This window comes from Thunnus albacares, chromosome 24 (assembly GCF_914725855.1).
Source record: "Thunnus albacares chromosome 24, fThuAlb1.1, whole genome shotgun sequence".
Taxonomy (NCBI): Eukaryota; Metazoa; Chordata; class Actinopteri; order Scombriformes; family Scombridae; genus Thunnus; species Thunnus albacares.
The window spans coordinates 8746347-8773563 of record NC_058129.1 but is presented as its reverse complement, the minus strand read 5'-3'; the positions used below and the strand labels follow the sequence as shown (position 1 = coordinate 8773563).

Genomic DNA, 27217 nt, shown 5'->3' with positions numbered 1-27217 from the left:
AGGATAAACAGTGCCACCTTGCTTTAGTCAAACACTACTGCATGCTGGTACCACTCAAGCCTCCAGCCTTTACATAAGCATCAGCTACACACACACATACACACAACCTCACAAACAAACATACACACTTCCCCTATTTCATCCGCTCGTACTAATCAACCCATTTTTCTTCTCCACTCTCATCGCTGTCTAGCATTGCTGTGTGTGTGTGTGTGTGTGTGTGTGTGTGTGTGGTACTAGTCTATTGAGATGCTCTGCTTTTGTGCTGTTGTCATTTATCTTACGACTACCCCCCCCACCCTTTCTCTCCGTTTTCTCTCGCTCACACTATTCTTCATTCTTTCTTTGAACGAGAGATGCATAATTCAGAAGGAGCGCACAGCATCCTGACAGTAGTATAGTAACCCAATCATCTTTCTCTCTCTGTCTCTCTCTCTCTCACACACACATATACAGTACACCATATGGAGACACACAGTGGAAAATCACAGCTTCTGGTTCAGACACACACTTTCTTCACTTAAGTACAGGTTTAGAAAGACTGTTTTAGACATATGCTTTTTTTTTTCAAGCGCTAAAATCTTAAGCACAGAATAAACCTCCCACTCTCAGTGTCTTGACTCGACTGCAGCGAATGAAAGCCTGACGCCACCTGACGATCTGACTTAGCGTATGTATACGTTTCTGATCGCGCCGTGGCTGAAAGGATTCCAACTGCAGTTTACAGTCAACTGATGGAACTGTGCGGGGAAAACAAACACTACCTCCATATGGCTCCTAACTGTGCGGTTGTGCATCTGCTGTTGTTTTTTTTCCCCCCCATTCTCTGAATTTCAAGCAGCTGAGGTGTGACAATTCTGGTGAGTCAAGAGTTCACAACAGCAGAAGTTTGCCCCCCTCTCACCCCCCCTCCGTGTTTTGAATCAGATGCTGTTCGACAAAGAGCGGTCGCGATGTGTAGAGAATGGGTTCCGCCGCGGTTGTAAAGCGGGATGAATATTGACAGGGCCCTGAGACGGAGGGGTGAAGAGTCTCAACCTGACTGGGAGCAAATCTGGCTCTTGATATCTGTGGCATCATATGAGAAATGAAAATCAATTTAAAACAAGACGAAGCCGCTTATTTGCCTTTTTAGAAGCGCTAGCAGGTCATTTTAATTAGTCATACTCTAAATTATGAAAGATACCAATCAGATATTGCCATATCAAGAGACATTTTATGATAGAGTCTTGTCATAAAACTTTTTTTTATGCCTGCGCTTGCCTATCATTTATATTTTATTAGTTAATGATTTACATCATTTCCTTAAAACGCCTCTGGATAGTACCGAGAGAAGTCACCTGCAGCTGTCAGATTTAGCTTTAGAGGAAGAGCATAAATGTAGGGCTGCAACTAACAATTGTTTTCAATATCATTTAAAGTTCCCCTCCACTCAAAAATATGTTTTTCTTATCGTTTCTTCACTTGGACGCTTGAGCTTCACCGTGCAGAATGATGTGAGTGCAGAGTTCGACACTAGGAGTCTGTTTTCATTCATCTGCTGAAGCGGGAAAGTTTCTCTGTGCTCACTGAAAGTCTGAGTTAAACCCGTGTACATACGAGCATGATTTGTGACATCACAGCTAGTTTGGAGCCAATCATAAGCCAATATGAAACTTTAACAAGTGTGGTGAGGAAACAGGAACCCTATATTCACTGTGAAGAGACTTTCCAGTGAAGTAGGAGACATCTCTTGTCCTGCAGTTTTGAAATGGAAAATATTTGCACATTCATATTTTTTTTTTTTTTTTTTTTTTTTTTTTACAATTAATCATTTGGTCTACAAATTCCAAAAATTGTGAAAAACGCCTGTCACTGCTCAGTTCCCAGACCCAGAGATGACATCATCAAGTGTCTATTTGTTATTACAGTCACCTGCTGAGATGAATCAGACAGATCCTTTATTTCATAGAAGTGCATCGGGTCCTCGCTACTTTTATTTTTGACTCTGAGGTGCTGATAAAAAAAAAAAAAAACCTTGACATTTACCACTGCTAGTTTGGATAATTGAGGTGAGCGGGAAATACACAAAAAATTACATAACCTTACTGCTGTTTGGTCAGTACTGCACAGGAATACAGAAATACAGACGTGTGATGTGATTTAGAGTAGACTGCTCCTTTAACGGGCCCCTCACAATGAAAAGGGATATATGTATGTATGGAGTAAGCACACAGTTCAAACAAGACTACATGCAACACCCTCAAGCAAAGATATACTTACATGCAGTCAAGCATGTACCAAAAACTAATCCATGTTCAAGAGCACACACTGTATACTCAACACACACACACACACACACTTCCAGGGCACCATAGAGGCCATCAGAGGAATGTTTGGCCTGTGTTATTTAAACAAGTAGAAAATTGGTTGTATTACCGGTGAGAGCAGGGCTAATCCTGCTTCTATTCCAGCCTGAATCTATACAGCACACTACCAGATGTGGGGGATTACCTCTCAGGAACACACACACCTGGCGCTGGGCCTGCGTGTACACACACACACACACACACACACACACACACACACACACACACACACACACACAGGCAGTGTATAAGATTAGAAGAAGACACAAAGGCATGTGAAGAGAGACACACACTCTCCCACTCATGAACCGAAGCGAATAAACAGATGCACAATCCGACTTGTCGAGCCTGTTGTGAGGGACTCCTTAGAAATAATGAATCATATACAGAGACATCACTACTTGAACCTTTTAAATGTTTCTTTCTTTCTATTTGAAGAGGTGCCAGTAGTTCCAAATAGCAGCTAGTACTTCCGCATTGAACATAACGTCTCTTTGATGCTTCTGACAGACTGATCTAAACACTAGCGCACCAAAGTACATTCCTCTGCAGCTGTCTAAGCATTTGCATTCATGCAAATTTGGAAAATGATGACCCAGATCTCAAAGTAAAAATAGCAAACTGGAAGAATCACGACCAGGAAAATAGAAAACGCTGATAGATGTCAGGAAGGGGTTGACTTAACTCTGCTGATGCTGTAGTTTATGGTGGTGTATGGGATGAAATATATAGCAAGGTGTTGCTAATATTTAACCCTATTTCAATATATGGAGGTATAAATTTAAGCTAAACTTGTTTCACACAGAAAGAAAAACACGATAAACTTCCTGAGATCTCTTTCCACAGATATAATGCAAAGTACTATAGGATGATACTGCACACTAAATATTGGGAATCATGTGTAATGATAACAGACAGCTGTAATGCAGTGACACAGAGTTTGTGAACTGTGCCAAACCAAAATTGCTTCTTTATGACTATTTTATAGGCTTTCACGCACAATTGTGTCTATGACTTATTTAAAGTAAAAATACAATTTTCTATAAAATTTCTATACTAATTTTAATATAGATATATCTGTAGGTGAAGAATCAGATTTGACTCTGTATCGACACATCCTTAAGACACCAGAATACTTCATCACAAGTGCTTTTCACACAGTTGAACACCTTCCGAAAGGGTTCCATACTGGAAACTTAGATCCAAGTACTTTCTGGGAATTCTCACCAAAATCTGTTCTTTTTGTTTTTGGAAGAAAAATAGTTGTGAGAACTCAGGATTTTTAGCATGTGTGCTCCCATAGTGAAGACTGAAGCATACAGATGCCTTGCATTATTTCGATAATATAATTGGATCACCTTTCCAGCTGCAGCCAAATGTTTTGTAGAGTAAGTGTGACTGAAGCCGGGGCGCAAAACCTGTAACTGAAAATGCAGCCAGTTCAAACCTCCTGACATTCAACAGGTGGAGCATCCGAAGCATAAGCTAGCCTGAATGTTACAACTAATAAGACAAAACCTGGATATTCTGAGCATCAAACAATTGTATACATTTCATTGCCACACTTAAGAGGAATTGTCATCACTCTCTAAAGAATAATCTATGTGTTTAAAATCCCAGTTTTCCAGAGAAAAGAGGGATATATTCCCAGGAAACATTCAACTCAAATCCACCTATACCAGAAGATAACCCCACACACACACACACACACACACACACACACACACACACACACACACACACACACACACAGATAAACAAATATAAAACTTGGGCAAAGTTTTTCGAAAAAAAATCTAATTTGTGGACCTGCTTTAAAAACAGATTATTGTTCAGGCACACTGCCAAAAAAAAAGTTAAAAAAAAAAAAAAAAGTTCTTTATGGCACCGAAAAGGGTTGAGTTATCATTTTCTCTCTCTCAGTCTCTCTCACATCTGTCGCTTCAGCCATAGTGATGTAGCATGTGTGTGCCCACTGAGGGTTTAATACACACACACACACACACACACACACACTCCTACACAAAAACAAAAAAACAAGCCACCAGCTGAGGTATTGCAGTGCAGGCTATGCAGACAGGCCACATTATTATTTATGCACACTCATAAAGGGAGAGGGTAAACTCTTCATAAATCACACATGCCCGAGAGGCCGAGAAATAGAAGGAGGGGGATGAGGTGGAGGTGGAGGAGGAGGAGGAGGAGGGAGACGAGGGGAGAGAGAGGGAGCGAAGGAGCGACGGATGTGGGTGACGGGGGAGCTCCAGGCCTCGTATTTCTCAACACAAATATCAAACCGGCTCGTTCATCACTCCCCGCAGTGCAAACACATCACTGGTGGTTACACACTGGTTCTGTTCCGCATCTGTGGACATGACACACTGACACATACACACAAGCAGTACACACACTTTCACTCAGAAACCTCTACCAGAACGTGTACTCTCTCGGCGCACAGAAAGTCATAACCTCTTTCTCATAAATGTGCGTAAACACGAGCGCACAAACACACACTCAGACGCACATTCCCACATATACACACACACACAAGACGCACACGTGTTCCAGCTCGCTTTCCCCAAAAGTCATTGCCATGGCGTAATAATCAGCTTTCTTTTCCCTGTGGCCGACGCAAGGCCAGCTGCTCCCTCCCCACTCCACCCTCCATCCTCCCCCCTCCCTCGCTCCCTCCTCTCGGGATCTGACAGAGAAATAGAAGGAGTGATTAACTCAGAGCTGCGAGGCTGGCGCCCTCTCACCTGTGGCTCTCTCTCCTCCACAGGCTGCTCCTCCCTCCCTCATCTTCTCTCCATCTGCCCTCCCTTGGCATTAAACTTATATCACTCGTCACCCTCTTTCTTTCTTTCTTTCTGCCTGCCGCCTTCCTCTTCGCTTTGAAGTGATTTTAAGGATGATTTAAAAGGGCAAAACTGTATTTTTCTTTATGTAGTGCACACATGATCAATAATTTACTGCTGTGGCAACGATGTTAAGTATTTTCCTGTGATTTTACGTTTCTGGGTCAGAGAGTTTCCGTGACCTAAAAGTGCTGTTTCTCGCTTGATGCTATTTCCCAGCTTAGATTACGTCTTTAGGGGTAAACATTCTGGTTTCCTCTACACTTGCTGATAATATATATATATGAACTATACATTACTGACATTCAGTACTAGCTGTTGCCATGGAGAGCCAACATCACTCACAGCCTGAAGGTGTTTAATAGAGAGAGAGAGAGAGAAAAAGAAGCCTCTCACCTGCACATTTTTCTTACAGCCATCAACATATGCGTTTCTACCAACACGCCTTATTAGATAGTTATTGACTCAACATCAAAGCCTGGAGGGGGGGGGGGGGAGAAAAAGTAGGATTTGTGCCGCGTTACGTGCGCGGTACACCATCCTGACAGCACCATCCATCCATGTTTATGAATGCGAGTGGGCTGGAAATCCCACTGCATGCTTACCTTTCTCATTGACATCAAATGAAAAATAGCCAAATTAGTATATAACGCGCGGACAGTAGCGCCGGCTCAATCTTATATAGAGCAATTTAATGGAGGGAACTCAGCTCATTAACTCACAGTATATCAGCTTCTAATTAACAATCAATGCAAAAGAGACACTTATTTGCTGAAACAATTAGCCCATTAATCCATTAGAAAATTAATCAACAATTTTCTTCCCTCAACAATTTCTGAATCCACGTTATCCTAATCTCTAATCTGTGAATGTACCTTTTAAAATGATGTTTTTTTGAGAGAGATCTTGAGTCCAAACTCTCAAATCGCTCCTCCTTTTCATACATATATCTCCCCTCTCATGTCAGATGTGGGCTGGCTAATAATTCGAGTGGCCTATTCAGACACATTACCGTCCACAGAGCTCCATTCATTAGGCCAATCAGTTTGGTGATGAGGGTGAGAGGCAGGGGGAAAGAAAAAAACAAAAACAAAACAAAAACAATAACTGTGTGTGTGTGTGTGTGTGTGTTTGTGCATATGGCTGCGCGCGTGCGACACAATGGACGCAGATGCAGTTTCAGCTGTGTAATTGCAGCAGGAATCATTAAACATTTAACCCAAATGAGTTGGATTCGGTATTACAAGCATTTATCCTCTAGCTGCAGTGAAAGTACACGCCGCTGCACGCAAACACACACACACACACACACACACACACACACACACACACACACACACACACATACACACACACGACCGGGAGTGTGACTTTCTGCTGATTTGAGTTATTAGCAGTTGGAGTGAGCAGAGACTCGGCGAGCTGAGGGAAAACACACCGCGCTTTTGCACACCGTCAGACAACACACACACACACACACACACATATATATACACTAGTCTGGGGCAATGTCATCTAGGAAAACAGATGGCGTGAGACTGGTTAGGTCAGAGAGTAGATTTGCTGTAAACAAGTTGATCTATAATAGATCATTAGCTGGATGTGATTAGCTCCTCTGCAGGCTGCTGTGCCAAAATCACAGCTAACTGATAAGGCTGATACTGACAACAAACACAAACCGAGCTGCACGCTCACAACAGTTTCAATGTGACTGAATCTGAATTTAAATATTGTCTGTTTCTCTAATTGAAATTCAAGTCGTTTTGTTTTTTTGTTTTTTTTTCCTAAAAGGGTGTGAAGCTGCTGCAGTGGATTACACACATAATTTAAACCATGACACAAGCCGACTCTTCCGCATCCTCGTGTCTCATCCTCTCCTAACACGCTGATTGTATGCACGCGTCATTAGAAAAGTGAGTCCACAGAGTGCAGTGCCCCTCTGGCCTCGGTGTAGCTGCCCCACCCCTAACAGTTCCTTCTGCCAGACCACAGCAGGCGCAGGCAGGTCAGGTTGCAGTCTGACCGTCTCGCTCCATTAGGAGCTAATGGGTGGTATGATGGTGACACGGAGGGCAACACAGAGTCTGTGTGATTAACAGGAAGAGAGGCACCGAAGGACGAGATCTGAGGATGTGATGACCTGGCGTGGCCTCTATAAGTCACACACACCTACGCAACAAAAAAAAAAAAAAAAAAAAAACAGAAAACGGGCCTTATCCAAACTGAATCCTGCTCTTTTGCTTCAGTGAACTGACAAATCACTTTGGAGAGGTGCCATCATTCAAAGTCAAAAAGGTAACGTGATAGATCTAAAGGAATTAAAATTCCAAAGTGTAACTTTATGAGAAAACTCGACGTGCGTACTGTTAAATGAAAAGCAGACGGGCACAGTGAGAATTACTTCTCCTTAAGTCTTCCTTGAGTTCTCTCATCGTAATTACAATCAAACTGGGTTTGGTGGATGTGGAAAATGCTTGTGTGTGTGAGAGAGAGAGAGGGAGAGTGTGTAGGGGGTATTGTTAATTGAATATAATCAGATGAAGAGCTGTTGTGGTGCTCAGATGTGGGGAGGGTGGGGGGGGTGTGGGGTTGAATCAAGGTCGAGGCTGATGAGATATGATCAAATCAGCTCAAGTGACCGAATCCCGCCGGGCACATTCAGCCGCTTCAGTCTGATGTGATCTGCAGGCAACCGTCTGACACAGAGATAATCTCACTTATTCAATATACTGTATGTTTACTGGAAATTTGAATATACTAATATATCACTAAAGTCCATGAGAATGCATGATAAATACAGAGTGTGGACAGAGATACAGAAATCCTTGCGTCCAATTCAACAGCTCTGAAACAAATCTTATCTTACTGAAGCTTATACTGTTTATAAAAAAAATATAGACGTCAGGCACCTTTTATCAAAGCACAGACAGAGCATTCATCCATCTATTATCTAAACACGCCTATGAAATACAGTTTATCATGAATTATTGAGCACCTGAACGCACCAGAGGTTGGACAAAGTCACTGTTTTGTAGTCACGGCTGTGAAGTTTGAAGTCTTAAACTTCAGGTGTTTCAGCTCATAAGCAAGTCATTAGTGTAGTATATTGGTAGAAATAATACACTTTTTGTATTAATTTCTTTCATATACACTTTTTTTTTTTTGAATTTGCAAGCATCAGGTGTGCTTTAGCGCATTATACCTGTGACACAATTACAAACATTCATCGGGTATCAAGTTTTGAAATACTTAACTATGAATATTGGACAGCAGCCACAATATAATGAGAAAACTGGCGCCTAAACTAGCAGTCATTTTTTTTTGGTGTTAAAAAAAAAAAAACATTTCGCAACTAAGTTTCAGACATTCAAATCAAAAATGCTCAACATGTCTTGAACCCTCCAGGCTTCAGCAGCGATGGCGACCTTAAGAATTAAATGTTCTTTCTGGTAAAAGGGCAAGAATAAAATCAATTAAGCAGACAACAGAAGGACCATAATAACTGGCTACAGGTGAGCTACAGCTGATTTATTTTATACACCCGGCAGAATACATGCGAGATTTCTAATTAATATTCAAATGTATCAGACAGGGACGGTGTTGAACGCGCTCTATCTTCACAGGTAAGGATGTATAGATGATGATTAGAATGTGAAGAGGGTATAGATTATGATTAGGCCTGCGTGCGTGTGACATTTTCTAATTAGCGCACTTGCACCTCGTGCTCCTCGCTCATCACTGGCCATTCAGACGGCGTGCGGAGTTATGCGACTATTCAGATGCCAATCAAACGCGGGCCTGCCGTGGCGGTGAATGAGGAGAATGGAGGTGAGGGGAGCGGGATGTCACCGAGCGTCAAAGGCTAATCAGCACGTCTGGCGCCTTGCAATCACGTCCCATTCACTAAACTTTTTTTTTTTTTTTCTTCTCCTCTCTTCCTCTCCAGAGAGTTAGCACGTTTTAAGTAATGCTTTATTGTTGCCTGCCAGAGGAGCTGACATATGACATGTAATAAATGACTTCAAGCAAATTACCCGACATAACTTACAAGAATTCTCCTGGAGCTGGCGGAAAAAATAAAATCTACAGCGGTGTTATTTAATTTCACAGTAAGTTTTGATCGCTGAAGCTCAAGATTGGACATAAAAATCACACCGTTGTCTATCATTTGGCCTGTAAATGGGGGGTTATAAACGACTGGACTGATTGACATTTGTGTCAAGATGAAGACCTACAAAATGCTCTCCTGACTTCAAGAGTTTGTCTCTAATTTAAAAGATATTTAAAGATAAGATAGAATTTTCTTGTAAACACATACAGGTATGTTTACATGCAGTGTTTCCGGCCTCACTTTATAGATGATTTGCAAAGCATATTTTGATTGATTGATATATTTTGATTGTTTACACCAAGCTAGTAGTGGTTTAAAAAAGTTTGATTTTTCATTTCTAGTGCCAATTAAACTTTTTAAAACCTTAGTATTAACATGTTTTTCTACAAAACCCATCAACAAAATCTCAAATTAAACCAGGAGCTTTCTGGTGAAAGAAGAACTCAACAAAATTACCAAATCTAACCACGCATTCACTTCCAGCTTTTGCTTCTTGACTGTTTTTATCTCACTCGCTGAACTCATTTTCATGGGTACCAAAAAAGCAAAAAGTCATCTGAGTCGCATCATTCATGTGCTTGTGAACGTGCCAGACAACCTCATGCAAATGCAAGAGCGAGAGATACGAACAAAAAAAACAGGCGCTCGCTCATCAAAACATTGCTCCATAGCACCACTAGTGGCCAAAAAAAATCCACAGGGTGCCTTTAATTGGCTGCACAGAAGCCAATGACTTAAAGATTAGAGACTGAATGCATCAATACAGATATCTTGGGATCTGCATATATGTCAGCCAATAAGTAACAAGAAATTGTAGTGCAGAAATGGCCGAGATAGGATCTTGAAACAGTGTTTTCAAATGTAAAATGTTCCGATCAGTACGTATCATGGTGCAATTCCTTAATAAACAAATTTAAGGAATGCCTGTCAAAAATGTTAATGTAAAAAAAAAAAAATTTTTCAGCCAGTATATTATCTGATTTCAGTAAAAATCCAGTATCATTCAGGTTATATCAAGCACCTTGTCCTTTTTCAAAACTTTCCAGGTACTGAATTGGTTTTATCAATGCCAGATGTACGCAGTATCAGAGGTTTGATCTCCACAAACAATGGCACTCATAAGTTTGCTCACATGATCTCACTATTTAAATCACAAGCCTTTTCCTTATTGAACATATATGTAACAATCGCAGCACTTTCATGCACGTCTGTTCAATTTGCAAAATTAAGTGTGCGCGCGGTTACACGGTGTCCAATTATCTGTGGTCATTATTCAAATAAGTGTCAGTTTCTCTTTAAAAGGATATAAGAGATGCTCATGACCACAGATCTACTTTAAATATCATAACAACCTTTCATGTGACCAAAATCATTTCTGGCACCGTGTCCTCCCCCCTGTGACATGCGGGCAGAAGAGATGGATGATGGGAGATGGCCTCGTAATCAAGCGCTTGACATTTCGCAGTGAGATCAGCTGGGATATGCACCCTTACCATTTACATTCCAGCAACCAGAGACTGCTCAGGAGGTTCACAGACGCCTTGTAGGCGCGGTAATTAAAAAAGGGCTAATTAAAGAGAGATGGGGGAAATCATTCCAGTTTTTTTTTTTTTTTTTTTCATTAAATTTCCCATGAAATTAGATTTCTCGTTTGGCTGCATGGGATGGAAGGTTGAGTTTCTTATGTGTTTTTTTTTCACCCCCTTGGAACACAAGGTCCGTGCGTGGATGATGTGGATGTGTGTTCGCGCACATGGAATGAGGAGTGATAGTCCACTTATGAGGAGACGTTATGCTCCCTGAGTTTAATTCCAATCCTGGAGGAGATCGGCGTCACAATAGAGGATACACACACTCACACATGTGAAACATTCAAATTTCAGCTGGATGTGGGTGAAGAAGACGAATGATGGGAGATGGTCTTCTAATCAAGCGTCTACATGGAGTCTCATTTTTTTGGCGCCCGGCAGCATTCTTAATCATGTCATCTCCTTATCAGACGACAATATGTCTCCAACTGAAACAGAACCGGCAGAAGTCATAGTGTACAGTATATGAAAGGACTCACCAGTTGAAAGCTGGTGTATAGCTTATGTGTTAATAGCATGCTGTTATTGGACAGCCTGCCTGACAGCTCCTGTGTACCAAGGAGACATATGGGAGTAATGGCTATGGCTAATGCAGGAACCCAAAGGGCTGTGAATGACAGTTCTGGTGGCTGTAAATGGGCGAGTGTGTAGAGGTAAAGCACTACATCTGTTAATAACCTCTCTTGAAAAGAGGGAGATGGAAGCGGTGGAGGGGCGAGGGCGAGGTGGGAAGAGGAAAGGAAAGGAACAGTGTTGGCTCCGGCTAAATATATATAAAAATAAAAAATAAAAAAACCAACAAGAACTGAGAATGCAATACCAAGCAGCAACTATAATGGCTTGAGGCTAAAGCCAATGCTGAAGTACATTAAAATGCTGCTAGATGCTTGCTCCAAAAAGTCCCTGATTCCAACTGACACCCATTCAAAAAGCATCAACTTCTCTCTTTCTCTCTCTCTCTCTCTCTCATTCATTCATTCATTATGGTCTCAATCGCTAAATTCGGACCCTTTAATAAGTGTGCTGGTGGTCATTTTGCAAATTATTGCTCCATTAATTAATAGGGTTATAATGTGTGGGCGTTGATTGACAGCTGTGATTGACAGTTTGCTTACTTGGTAAATAGCTTAGTAGCAGGGTGTGAACACCCTGCGCTCCTTATTTGGAAGGTCCGGGCTCCAAATGGAAAACATGCTGCTGACTGTGAGCAGCAACTCTGGGCTTCAAACCAGCTCTAAAGCAAACTAATGGGTGTTGTCACACCTCTATATGATCATCTTTATTTACAGTCTGTCATACCTTATGATTCACATAATGTTTATCAGACTATGAAGTGTCCCGCCCTATATGGAAGCTTCTCTATTCAGTATATTTTTTCCAATCATTTATCCAGATTTTTCCTTTAATTTGTGTCCCACATATATTGTATGACAGTAAACTTTCTGATTCTATTGAGGAAGTGCTTAAAGATGATGGAAATTTCTGGCAGAATTTATAATCTCGAAAAAAATCAAAGAGAAATTGATACAAAAGTCCTCTGAATCTAATATCGCCTAATACAGATATCTTGTCATGAACAGTATGACAACATTTCTGACAGTTAACAACTTTCTATTGTTGTCGCCCCGACTCTCCGGCCTCATACGAGCTCCCAAAGTGTCTGAGTGAGTGACTACATGACTGAAAAAGACAGGGATGGACTGATGGAAGATAAGGTGGAAAAAAACAGGTTAACTAGTCTCTAAACTGCAGTGATTTGAGCAAAACAGCGTGACAAAAGAGGAAAGAGATCGAAAAGCTGTTATGTCTGCCCACTTCGCTTCACCATTAACAAAGTAGTGGGGTATCTTGACAGGTCAATGACTCCGACCGCCATCTGAGAGCTGCAGGGCACACACACACACACACACACATACATATATATAGAACAGAATAAACGGTCAAAGAGGAGGTGAGTTTCATGGAGTATAATTGACTGAAGCATGACCTGCAGTGGGCTCTTTTATACTGTGGTCTTTTGTGTGTGTGTGAGTGTGTGCTGTGTATATATGGTCACACCTCAGCCAACACCCCATGGCTTTCTCCACATTCATCAGATTGATATTAATATTCATGAGGAGGCTGGTGGCCGGTGTCTCGAGATGGGGGGCTAATGAACGGAGTGTGTGTGCGTGTTGGTTTGTGTGTGTGTGTGTGTGTGTGTGTGAGAGCGTGTCACAGATGCAGGGGGCAGAACTGTAATCAAATCACAGCCGCCCCCTCATCTCCACCCTCATCAACCACCAGTGGCGCTCCTTCCGTACACACTAATGCTAACAGGCTACGCTACACGCTTGCCTGTGGTTCGGTGCAGGCGGCGGAGACAGCAGAGATGTGTGTGTGTGTATGTGTGTGAATAATAGTCGGGGGCTAGCCCAGATAAAGAGGTCTGGACTCACAGCTAAGCTAACCACTAGTCCTACAAATAGCTAACCATTATCTCTCATTAGCATCCGCGGCTAACACAGGGCCCATGCTGTGCGGTGGAGAGCCCTCACAATGGGACCACTCCTGTATGATTGATGGTGAAACAGCGTCGGCTACAATAACAGAACAAAAAAGAAAAGCATTAAAGATAGAATCTGTCGGCTGCGGCGAGGTAATAAAAACGTAGACAAACAAAAGGAAGTCAGACTAATCAAGAATGCCAGGCACAGCTCATTAATCTATGAGAGTCGACACTGTTTGGAAGCCCAGAGATAAGTCGGATGACTGGCACGTTATGGAGATCACGTGGGCTCATCCTATTCCTTCCTGCTATCTTTTCATCAGCCCGCAAAAACAAAAGGATAAAATGAGAAGCGGGATGAAAGCGAGGGTGGGGGGGGCGTTCGGAGAATTGGGTGAAAGCAGAGAGAGTAAAGAAACAAAAAGGTAAATAGGACACTTCCTGCATGGCGCAGCTTCTAGTGAAGCGTTTGCTCAGCAGAGCCTGTAAATCACAAAAAAAGCTACGCAGCTGGGGGGGGGGGGGGGAGCCGACGTCAGGTTAACTTGTTAGTGAAAGGATTTGATCAAATGCCAGAGCAGGATCTGATCTTTGACACTTCATCATCGCTCTGAGGATGCGGAGAGAAAGCGGGTTTGGCTCTGGAAAATGAGTCGTTAAAATCTATGACTCGCCCTGTTATGCGCAAATAAGATGCAGATCTTATGATTATAATTCCATCATCCCGGAAAATGAAGCCTCTGTTCTCTGCGATTGCAAAAACACTTTTTTTTTCTCTCCCTCCGTTGAAGATTCCCACTGAGTTTACACATTTATTATTTAGTTCTGCCCCCTTTTTTCACAGAGTATTTTGCCAAACTTGCAATCCTTCATGCACACACACACACACACACACACACACACACACACACACTCTCTATTGTTCATGCAGCTTAAAACACCAATTGTTATTGCGTGGTACGGAGACGGCTGAATATTCCATTTGGCCTTCTTGCTGACTAAGTGTTGGTAATTCATCATTCGTCTGGGCTCAGGGCTTATGAATATGGATTTCGGGGCACTTTATTAGCACATCTTAGGAATGCATTATGAGAAATTAGCAAGAGAAATGAAATTTGCTCTTTATAGAAATTGGGCCACTGCCTGTGTGTGAGTGTACGTATGAAATGCGCTGATCTTCAACTCCCAACCCTGTCTCCCTGTGAAGTTACATCACCGCTGTTTCGGAGAACTTCCCTCTTGCACATGGCTGATTTGTTTTAAAATCTGAGATGGTGTCCTTTTAATCTGTCTCAGTACAAATTAACATGACAGTTAAATCACAAAGCGCTGTCATCACTCCTACGCCTTCGTTTTCTGAAGAAGCAGCAGCAGAAACGAGGTTTGAGAGAAGGAGAGGAAGAAATGAGCTCACTTTCATAACCAAGTATGTATGGAGCGAATTCAGATGCAATCAAACCCAAATTGAAGTTTGTTTTCTTTGGACATAACTGGAGAGATTTTGTCACATGTATTTAGCCTGTTTAGGCTCCTAACACCCAGTGACAAGCCAACCATGGTTTAGATTTACAAATACCACATTTATGCTAAATCCTTTCATCCTGCTAGGCTGAAGACTTTTAGAAGGGAGTCAAAACAAATCTGGACTAAAAGCGGCTAAGAATGATGGATTCTCTGCTGTAGTCTACTGTCCCTCATACCAGGTAAAAACAATCAAGAAATAGCTCATTTTATACGCCAACCAACCACGAGAAACTGCTGTCTATCAGATGTCAACTTGTCTTACATGGGTGCAGGGATAGGAGAAAATACTGTGAGCCTATATGAACCAAATGCAAAAATATAACAAACCGATAGCCAAACATCCTCACCTTGTCTCTGTCTTCCACTAGATCGGTCAGCAGGTCGTCCATATCCAGGATCCCGCCCTCACTGTACTCCAAGTGGTGGGTCTTAACTGCACTCTCCCCATGCTGGACACAGAAAACGACATGACAGCAGAAAGACCAGTAAGAAAAAGTGATAAATACTAGGGATGCACGATAATACCGGCACGTCATTGGTATCGGCTGATAAAGGCTCTTGAATGAAACATCGGCATCGGCCATTTCTGCCGATTAGTTGCCATCTCCTCCGCCGCCCAACTGTGCTTCCTTCCACGGACTGTTTCACCTTGATGGTACCGGTGCTTCCTCCGCAGGCTCCACTTCACTCTCGGTGCTCTGGTTGGATCCACATGCAGAACCGGGGCTAACGTTAGCTGGGAGGCGAGCAGATGCTAGCTAACTGTGCTTCCCTCCGGCCATGCTGTGGCTACCGCGCGTTAGCCTCCCAGCTAGCGTTAGCCTCCCAGCTAGCGTTAGCCTCCCAGCTAACCATGTGGATCCAACCAGAGCACCGAGCCCCGGTTTGTTATTCAGGTTAAAGTGGGAAGAAGCAGCTGGTCTAACGGGCAGCTTAAGTGAAGTGGAGCCTGCGAAGGAAGCACCGGGACCGTCAGGGAGCTACTAAGTTAGGTTGCACAGATAGGAAACACCTCGGCTGACAGGAGGTACCACTCTGTTTGGGGGGCGGGGGGGAAATCTTTTTGGTTTATAACGGCTGTTGGCAACCAGCGTATTAGGCGCATTACCGCCACCTTCTGCTCCGGAGTGTGAACCAGAGATTAAATCCTGCACATTAATCACATTAAAAGTATAATCTCATCTTTCATGATCATAAAACAGGAACTTTTATCAAAAATACTTCCATAAATAACAAAAAGGTGTCCTGAAATTAGCAGACATTGTAGTGCAACAGTGTGCACAAACATAAATACCACATGTGCAGAGTATGAGAGGCAAATAAACAGTTTTATGAGAAACAATGGCTATATTTATTTAGAAATGCTTACAATAACTGGCATGGGGATGGCTGTCCAAATAAAGAAAACATCCAAACTTGTGAAAAAGAGGTAGAAGTGTGCTCCAGGACTGTCTTGATCATATAAAACTCAAGTAAAACGCAGGTGGTCTTGGAGATAAGGGTCATCACATAGAAGGAAAAGCAAACTTCAGGCACTCATACGTGGAGCAAGAATAAAAAAAAAACCTCTAGGATTAAGTTAAAAAGCCTTTATCCAACATGGCTACTTATAATAAAAACCAACCCGTTTCGACCATAAAGGCCTTCCTCAGGGTACAAGGGTGAACAAACAACAAGCAAGCAAACATTTTATGAACTTGGCAGGAGGTGTCACCCAATCCTGATTACTGAGCGAACGCAGGTAGGTGGCAGCAATTGGACCACAATGAGAAGCCATGTTTAAGATGACATGCCTCTTCAAGCACTCAAAAAGTATCCTGCACAAAAATGAGAAATAAATGACCAAAACAACATTAAGATTATATACATCAAATCAATACATTTCCAAAAATAATCAATTAATTAAATTATGTGACCATATACATGAATTCAAAAGTAAGGCCTGTATATTTGACCTTCTCTATCTTGTAATCTTTGGGAATTACTAATGTTTTTTTTAAGATCTAGAGGTTTTAACGCCTAAGAAATGAAAGATCAGTTGTCTTTTCCTGTAATAATATTCTACATTTATAGAAAAAGCGTGTAATCAATCTCCTCATTTAAACCAGGATAGACCATTGCATCCAAGAAAACATCCAAGTTGTGTGTACAGTAACAAAGTCCACTGACAGTGCCTGTGCATCAAAGAGTCTTCTCCTGATGATGACACTACTTGGGGGGGGGAAATTTGGCAGCCCTTATGTAGCAGGTTTAATTTTTTCTCCAGGCTCCTTGCAGAAATTTTAAACTTTTCCAAAGCCGAGGGAGTAACCGCTGAGATTTGTTTCAAGTCCTGCGTAGGAACACTTCTTGTTGGGCGGGTACAGTAGGAACGAGACGACCTACATTACACTGTACGTGCACGACGCTGCGCTGCGAGTGCAGTTTGTACGGAAGAATGTGACAGTGAGGCGGGGGAGGATAGGAACTTTTCCAGTTTTGCTGCTCCGCGGGGAGCGGTGGTGGGCACATTCCAGGCCGGTTTCATTGTCGCCATGAAGACAGAGGTCAGAGTGAACACACCCAACGGAGCAGGAACTACACTGAGCCTGGCGCTCCAACTATTGACGAAGAGAACTTTTGACTGAGCTGCAATCTGAAATCTGTGAGCTGTTTGCACAACAAAAATCAACAGAGAAGTACACGAACAATAGCATCTTCCCCTTTTTGTGACACAGGAAATACAGTTTATTGTGGCCATGTTATGCAGATCTTTGAGAGAAAGTGCATCTGTGGACAATTTAAAATGAAGCTGATCATAAACTGTGTAAATTATGAACAAAAAAAAGCGAAACAGACTTTAATTTCAACCTCCTAGAAAATATTCGCAGATTTTTTCCCCCCAATTTCTATTTAAAAGGAATTCCTCGACTAAGAAAAGAAATCTTTGACAAGCCTTATCGTTTCTAACAATGTGTGCAGTACAAAATGGCCCATTAGGAACTGCCCATACCAATAAGCAATCTGTCCAGAGCAACACAAGACTACATTACCAGCTAAATTAACAGCTATAGGCTATAAGCCTTGGAGGCTGAAATGAGTTTGGCCGAGACCCAGCGAGCGGCCTCAGCTGTATCACTGAGCCCTGTTCTGAATGGGCTCCTTCTTGCTCCGCTGCATCCGAATGTGAATTACAGGGCACAAAAAAAAAAAAAAAGAGGGTGTCTGCCTTTCACAATGGGCCAAGTCCATTCTCTTAAAACAAATGGTTGTGAGAGCCTGGGATTTCAATCACAGGAATAAAGCCGGAGCCTCCCTTTCTTCAGAAGTGACGATTATGCCAGCGCCAGAGCTGCGAGACACAGAGCAAGTAGAGTAATCTGCAACTACAACTAGCATACAAATACACTGCTGTTTTCACACAATGCAACAGCACTGTGTTATGCAAACAGGCATACAATCCAATGATCCAGAGCCCAGAGCAGTCTGTCGCTGTAAAAAAAACAAAAAAAAAACAAAACATGAAGTTCTATCAAACATAAAAAAAAAATATGAGTGAGGAAGAACCATGTGACTCATGTGAGACACATGAAAAGACACATAGCAGGCTTCCATGACAACCATCTTCAAATCTGAACATGAAACCCACATACAATGCATGCTGGGAAGTAACTCATGGCCCAGTTTACACTTGGTATTAAACTCAACTTGAACCCAAGACTCCTTGGCGAGCAGTAATGATACTGAGGGGATTATCCTGGTTATATAAAGTAAACTGATTTTAACTGAAATCACAACTTGTCATTTTTGCACTTTGTTTTTTTGTACAGATTAAACAATCAAGATATGAAGTGTGAATTAGTGACCTTTATAGATGCTGGTAGGCAGATGTTTTAACCTTCGGACAGAGCTAGGTTAGCTGTCTCCAGTCTTCATGCTACACACAGAGAATAACATGCAGATTGCACTAATACAAGGTATTTTTAGGTTAAAAAAAAGACATGAACTCACAGTTATAAGCTCTAAAATATTTCTGAATGCAAAAACAAGTCCAGCTGAACTAACTTGAAACAGACAAACATGAATTAACCCTTACCCTAACCCTAAAATATGATTTCATTAAGCTGATTCTTAAATTTGACACATCTGTAACCAAAAATATGAAACTGTCTCAACTTGTTTTCTATGTTTCCTATGGAGAAGGCAATGCGGGATGATGATGTTGAAACTGTCGGAGCACATCTGCAGCCGAGATATCAGAGCAAAGCATTTACACCTCGCCGGACAAACTGGTCCGACCGGAAGAACTGCCAGCGTTCCTCTACCTCTCACTGACACTGTTTATGTGTGAGGGAGACTGTGTGTGTGTGTGTGTGTGTGTGTGTGTGTGTGTGTGTGTGTGTGTGACAGCAACAGTAAAAGGAGGGGAAGACAATAATTGGCCTTTATGCGATGGCATCGCATCGCCAGCATTAAGACAAACACTTTAATGAAATAAGAGGCATTTGTGTGATTTTTAGGGCGAAGGATTCATTCACATCGGTGGATTAGAGCACGACAACACACAAGTGTTAATTAGCATCACCTCTGGAGGCCGTGCTTAAGCACACCTGGCGTACGTGTGCTTCGTTTTCCCTCCGCCAGAACTCACAAGGCCGTAGGAAACGCGCTTCCTTCTCTTTCTACCTAGTGATGAAAAGGGATGCAAGTATGACACTTCATAGGGAAAGTAATCTATAGAGAGGAAAGAAGGGAATAACTCTTCTGAAGTCCCTCGTTGTCAATCCCTGGTAATTCCTCTTTGTATCCTGAACTCTTCCCATGAAATAAAAAAAACAAAAAAAACAAAAGGAGTCAGGAGTCAGTCAGTCAACAGCGGAGGAAAATTACCGTGACAGTTAGAAGAGTAAATTCCCTGCAAATTACACCATTAAGTCCCCCACCATTTGAAGCGATATCTCTCCTTCTTCTCCCTCTCCCCTCTCTGGCGAGCAAACACGACACCACTCGAGAACGGTGAAGCGCCGGGGCGATTAGTGAAGCTAAATTCAGTGGGGCTGCGGAGGCGGCGGCGGCGATGGCGGTGGTGGCGGTGGTGGTGGTGGGGCTGCTATTTCACACTTTGATCCTCAGAAGAATGTGTAATTACACAGCTGCAGGAGGACGGTGTGGATTTAGCCGTGACAAAAAAAAAAAAAGGAGTCCTTAATGAACGTGTCGATGAGGAGCTGTCTTCCGAGTCGGATCCATCAGAGCGAGTGAGAGGAAAGAGAAAGGAAAGCTGTGGAGGGCTTCCTCTCTGAAGGAAGAAGCCAGCTGGAAATTAAGTTAACTTGACCTCAGCCTCAGTTGTAATCAGGGGCCAAAATGACCCCTTAACACAATAGAAATATATTAAGAAGGAATGCAACAATCCAATATGCTAGCACAGTACCAGCACTGATGACAGATCCATGTTAAATACAGTTTTCTTGTTAATTTTACTATAAAACTCACTGTTTTCGCTGTCATTCAAGTCTTGTATCAACAGATATCCTTAGTTTGATTGGTGCATCCCTAATATTGAGATATATTTGAAAGCATATGAGGACATTTTAATGTGTTTATTGATGGCCAACACTGGATTTTTGCAGCAGTGCAATATATCAGCCAATATTCATTTTCTTACGTAAATATTATGAACAAACATTTGTGATAACAGAGGCTTAGAGTTGGTTATTAAAGTATTGTGGCTAGAATAGCATTAACATTTTAAATTATTTTCAAATTATTTATATTTATGAACAGCGTTATCTAACTTTACCAAACATTTTCAAAAGAGCAAAGGAGTTATTTGCCTCCTGCCAATAGCAATATTAAACTGCCAGTTTTTTGTCAGGTCTTATACTGAACCACTTAATAACTCTGCCAATTCAATAGTGCATATTGCTAAAGTTGAGGGACTTGCAATAAAAATTTACTACAACTCATTAACCATTTATTAAATCTTTACATACTGCTTATGATTGCTAAAAGTGGATTATTGCATTTAAAGATGAATTACAAATTGGATGTATCTTTAACCGAGCCAGCTGCACAAGAACACTGAAATCAGGCAGGGTGGTGTTTTGATTAAAAAAAAAAAAAAAATCCAGTAATGTCTGAGTGCAACTGAGAACTGGTAGAGAATCACATCTGCTTTTTAATGTCATGCTGTCTGGCTAGGACACCCAAGTTCAGGGTCACGTGCCAGCAGGCATCTGTCCTGCTGAAGTGTCCTTGAACTAAACACAGAAAACCTTTTAGATTCAGGATGTTGCTCTCTAGCAATAAAGTAACTTTTACTGTGGGAATATCACACATTTACAATGTTAGCAGCAGTTTTATGAACCCTGAACACATTTGACAACCAGCTCAGTCTAAAATCCAATGCCAAAACACAACTCAAGCAAGAGAAACATTAGGTTTGAAGAGCTACATTAGATTTAAAAAATACCTTTTTTGCATTGCTAACCTCTGACACACACACACACCAGCCCACACTGGACAACTCCTCACACTCCTACATACATGGGAAAGAAGACAAAGTGCTCTCAGGTTGTTTGGCAAGCTGTGAAGTGTAAGCACAGAGTCGGTATCGGGGTTGTAATCTGAACTGAACCTGCACAGACAGGCCATGAGACACGGAGAGACAGCTACGGTACACGGCTGCGTCCCCTGAGAACACACAACACTCACAATGTACATGCTGGTCCCCCGGGCTGCAGCCAAATACTAATAAAGTAATGCCTGTCTGTACTTTTCAATTCATCACAGTCTAGTTTACAGGAAGAGACTTGGGCTGAAACAATTATACAGTTGCCAGAAAACCAATCAACAACGACAACAATAATATATTGATTGTTTAAGTCATTCATCAAGTAGGTTCCAGCTTGTCAAGTGGGACGATTTGCTGCTTAAAATCTTTGCAAATTGAATATCTTTGGATCTGTACTGGTCAGACTAAACATGCAATTTGGAGACGAGCATGACATCTAATCGAAAATGCTTGTTTTTATAGAATTCTGCAATCATTTTCTACAAATGAAGCCTCATCTTTTGTTTATTGAGAAATTATGAAAATGACAGCTGGAAAGCAAATAAAAACGTCATTTAAAATGAAACAAAACAAATCTTAACACCTCAAGTGCAAATCCTTACCCAACTCCCACAATCCCGTTCTTTCCTCATTGCATACTATAATTGCAGTGATGGAATAATCTATGGAAACTATATGGGGAAATCTGATCACCACCACGGCAACACATTTACTGAAATTTAACAAATCGCACTGGATAATGAGCGGTAATTTTCCGCGTTGCAGTTAGTTAGAGGCTTTGTCGGTTAACATAACTGTTTTCTCAACAGAAGGGATGAAAGCAGCTGAACATGAGCAGAGTCACAGCTGAGATCACATTCAAACAAACTGCTAATTAAGAAGGTCTATACGCCATTACTGCAATGCACAGTGAGACTCTGCAGAATCCTGTTCACCATGCACATCATGGCCATAAACCAACACACACACACACCCACCCTCAGTGATTAAACCCAGGTTTTTGACACTGTCCCTGCTGTCAGCTGTGAGGCCGGAGAGAGGAGAAATGTGCGGTTAACATGGGTGCTAAGTGGATGCTCTTGGCAGCAACAGCCGGCTCGTCCAGTCAGATACGGAGCTGGACTGTCCTCATGGTGATCTGCTTCTATTAAGAGAAGTCCACAGACTGCTGAGTCAGCGTCTAGCTCCGGCTCCTAATTAACATGCTCTGTGAAAAGCAATCAAGGGCCCGGGTGCATTCTGATCACACACACACTCACATTTAGCCTGCTTCAGCTTGTGCAACGCTGCGTGTCTCTGTGAGTATCAACAGGGACGGCTGGGCAGAGTGGGCACGGCTGTGGCTGTCAGTGAAGCAGAGACAAGACAGCTCAGGGGACAGCGAGCAAGATGAGCTCCTATGTGTGTGTGTGTGTGTGTGTGTGTGTGTCTATCGAGCTATCCAGCCACCCAGTAGGTCCTTCCATCCCTGCTTCCGCAGCCTCCGGCGTCCCCACAAGCCAGCCTCTCGCTTCGCCGAGGGGGGGGGGGGGGAGTGTGCGTGGGCGGGCTGAGGGGGGGGACCAGCCAACCGATAAGACCGAGGCCTGTCACCAATCCTAATCCCCAATCACTCACAGGACAAAGCCTCCTGTCCACGGCGCACATCTCCAACTGCGGCCACATTGAGGACATCAAACAGTAAACTTCCACCTGCCCACTGAGATACCGAGGCTTTAACAGGGAGCTATTGTACAGGTAGACAGCCGAGGCTGCAGCCAGCAACACTCACATCCTCACAGAGGAGAAACACACATCAGCACGCTATCACGTTAGGACAGCATGCACACACAAAGCTGCTGATTAATAAAAGGTCAGTTTGGCAGAATGATTAATGTTCAAGTGATTGCGACGTCAGGGAGCAGAAAGCTGGGGGTTTATATCTTTGTGTATGTGTGGGACATATTTGGAAAGTGTCAGGGAAACATTGAAAACAACATAAATAACAACAACACAACACTCTACACCAGTGGTTCTTTAAGCCTTCTACTTAGTTATCATTTTGGGATGTTTATTGCATGCCAGGCGTTACTTTCTGATGACGTGTTGTGTTTTGGCACCTTGCCAGTTTCTCTTAACCTGTCTGGTATGCAGTGGTGGAAAGTAACAAAGTACATTTACTCAAATACTGTACTTGAGTACAATTTTGAGGTACTTGTATTTTACTTGAGTATTTCCATTTGATGCTACTTTATACTTCCACTCCACTACATTTCAGAGGGGAAATATTGTACTTTCTACTCCACTACATTTATTTGACAGCTTTAGTTACTTTTCAGATGAAGATTTGACACAATGGATAATATAACAAGCTGTTAAAATACAACACATTGGTATAGATGAAACCAGTGCTTTCCGACCTTTTTGGCTTTTGACGTCTTACAAAAAGCAGTGAAACATCACACCCATCTTATCCTCTTTACATTAGCTTCCCATGAAGTTTAAGATTCATTTTAAGGTTATTGTTTTCACATATTGAGCCCTGCATGGTCAGACACTTGTGTAAATCTCTGACCTGCTCCATCCTTATATCTCCAGTAGGTCACTTAGGAACACTCTTCCAATAGACATACGATCTGCAGCCTTTAAAAAACAGCTGAAGACTCATTTATTCAAACTGGCCTTTGTCTCGCCTGGTAGTGTCTAGTGTTTGTATTTTGTGTGTTTTTAAGTTGCAGGACTTTTACTTGTAATGGATTATTTTTATGTTGTAGTATTGGTACTTTTACTGAAGTAAAGGATCTGAGTACTTCTTCCACCACTGCTGGTATGTAGTTATTGATTTCCTACAATTCCCAGAATGACTGTCGACAACCTTCAAAACAAACATGAACTCAGTGCATCCAGATGTGTTATGCATGTAGGCAGAGAGCAACAGCTAGAGACGATGTTTCCTGTTGCTGCATTGCATTCTGGTCAATTGAGGCAAGTTGGTTATCTTCTTTGGTGGATTTCTAATTGTGTGAAGGTTGAACTTTAGTGCCCTTTCTTAACAAAAACATTAAGTTTAAGCTTGTGTTGATAGATGGAATGATCACTTTCTGTTACAAAATGCAACTGTATCAACAATAAAATAGACCCATAAATGCAAAATACATTTAAGATGTTTTAACCCAACAATATATGGAGGTTTCCTGTGAATTTCCAGCTAAAAGAGGACACTTTTACATTGAATTCTGTGAAAACCACCACTAAAAGAGGATATTTTGATGAGAAGCTTCACCAAGTTCTGTTTTACTGAGGTTTGAAACTTTTCAAGAAGTAGACTTACACTTGTTTGACATTTTAAAAAAAGTTTCTTAAACCACACACTACTCATTTCTTTTTTTTACCACAAAATAAAAGCAACAATAAAAGAGCATGTCACGTGACCCGCACTTCAGCCAAGTTATGGGAGCTGGCTGTTTCATAACGTGAAGAATGAGTGGAATGAAACAACATTACTGTATCTGCGGGCATATTTACGTGAACACAGTGAGAAAGGAAACTTCCGAGTAATAGGTGGCGAATGTTTACCTGCTCCAAAATCCTGCGGTATCTCCGGGTGGCTTGGTCGATTAAATCCCGGACGGTCCATCCATTTTTACAGGGAACCACCACCGCAGTGTCCCCGAAAGTTACTGTGACTTTCATAGTCACTACTCAAAAGTTTGTTGTTTTTTTTAGAAAATATATCAAAAAATAGTCCCGAGTTTCGATGCTCTCTCGACCCGAAGCTGCTCTCTGTATGAAGTGGCACCTGTTTGTCGAAACTGGAGCAACAGGTGTCTCAGGTCAGGATGAAATCACGGTGGAGTCACTTCTCCGCCTTTACCGAGTTCAACAGGTGTTTAAAACCATCCGAGACATCTTATTTTAACCGAAGCCGTCATATATATTTGTGGGGAAACAATAATTCCGGTCGCAGAGTATGAGTTTCTGTCATGTTGAGCTGTCCGCTGAGCTTCCCAAACAAAACAAACTGCGCGAGGAACCCGGAAGAAATCTGGCACTTCAGGAAATTACACTCCGCCTGACACTGCACCACTTTAATGAGGATTCATTTTAATTAACTGCTTTATTCATTCAGCAGTTTCATATAGTTTTAATAGTTTATGCAGTTGTTACAGATGTGATTGTCCAAGAATAAATTTATATTGAGAGAAACTACAAACAGTTTTCCTATTTTCTGTCTACCTGCTTCTGCCTGTGTTCCCTCTACCATTTTACATTTTAAAACAAAAATACCAAAGCAAAAAGGACAAAGAAAGACAATCTTGGTGCAAAGTATGGAATTTCATTCACTTGGAAAATACTACTGAAAAAGTATTTTATAGGAGTTATAGGACTCCATTGTATTGGATTGTAAAGATCCTTTATTTGGAAATTCATGTTGGAATATTTTTTTAAGTAAGGCTGTCCTTTTGTCCAAAAAAAAAAAAACTTTATTGAAAACTCTAGCTAGCTAATATTTGTATGTCTACATACAGTGTAAATAAAGAAAGGAATAAAGGAAAATAAGTACAAAAGCAAAGTGACAGTGATTAACACAATGGTACAAAGTCCTACAATTCAAGCCATGTGGAGTCAGTCGATCCTAAACAAATACATCTCTGATATATATCATTAGATTACACACTAATATAAGAACAAAAGAATCCTTAAAACAAGTACAGTAACAATAAACACAATCACAATTGAGCTTTATATGAACTACAGCGAACATTCATTTCACAGCTATACCTGTAGTCTTTACTACAGCTACTTTATAAATAAATATTTCACACACAAAACATATGATCATATGACTTTATGAACTTATATAAAAATGATGCTGATTCAGATTAAGCTACTCAACAGTGTGTGAAATAGTTGGAATTTCAACTTTAAATTGCAGTTGCTTAATGCATCTATAATAATAATTAAATATTAATATATTAATTTTAATATATCACAATTTCACACTGACAGGGGTCATTCTGCCTTTATAATGAGTGAGCATACTTTTACTTTTAATACATGTAACTGATAACTTACATTCTTTTACTCACAGTAAGTAACATTTTGAATGCAGGGCTTTTGTTTGCAATGTTTAGTGCTCTTAAAGGTTTAGTATAGTACTTAGAGTATTAGTGTATCATATTTTTATGTAAGTGTTGTATTTTTAATTGGCAATTAAGTTAGAGTCCTAGAGTATAGTTCTTTTTTACCATGGCTGTCTATAGGATAGACAGGCAGACTATGAGGTAAACTGTCCACATGCATTTGCAGAGAAATATATTAGCCTCCCTCCCTACTTTAATCCCCCCTGCACATATACACACACTCCGCCTCACCTCTTCTCACACACACACATCACACATACTAATTACCTAACTGTTATTGTCTGTCATTTTATGTCATTAGGTGTGTTGTGAAATTGCCTTTATGGCTATTAATGGCCGCTGACACGCTCCCGCGCCTTATTCCCGCGCATTGTTTGGTTTTGCTCTCGGGAATTTCCTCCCCATCAAATCAGAAAGCCACCAAGGCAGATGGATTCATAATTGGGACAAGCAATTATTTCCACTGCCACTGTAATTCATCCGAAATGTACGGAACGGAACAATGAAGGGCTGACAGCCTCTTTGCCTCTGTTTCATCTCACTCCTCTCATCCCCAATAAACAAGGTGGGTAAAAGGGGGGGGCTGAGAGAGCAACGTATGAAGACAGGAAGTAAATAGA

The 27217-nt window shown here is 41.6% G+C and overlaps 1 protein-coding gene across 9 annotated transcripts in view; it reads right to left on the bottom strand.

The window, feature by feature from the left end:
• pard3ba (par-3 family cell polarity regulator beta a) overlaps positions 1 to 25497 on the bottom strand; it is a 164951-nt gene extending 139454 nt beyond the window's left edge. For 4 of the 9 annotated variants that reach the window (XM_044345425.1, XM_044345428.1, XM_044345429.1 and 1 more), the window contains exon 1: positions 15266 to 15611. In XM_044345425.1, the coding sequence (XP_044201360.1) occupies positions 15266 to 15502 (237 nt within the window). In that variant the 5' untranslated portion in view covers positions 15503 to 15611. Of the gene's footprint in view, positions 1 to 15265; positions 15612 to 16287; positions 16530 to 25029 lie in introns of those variants that run through there. The other 5 variants (XM_044345430.1, XM_044345431.1, XM_044345432.1 and 2 more) reach the window with 3 other exon arrangements.
• Positions 25498 to 27217: the final 1720 nt, after the last annotated feature.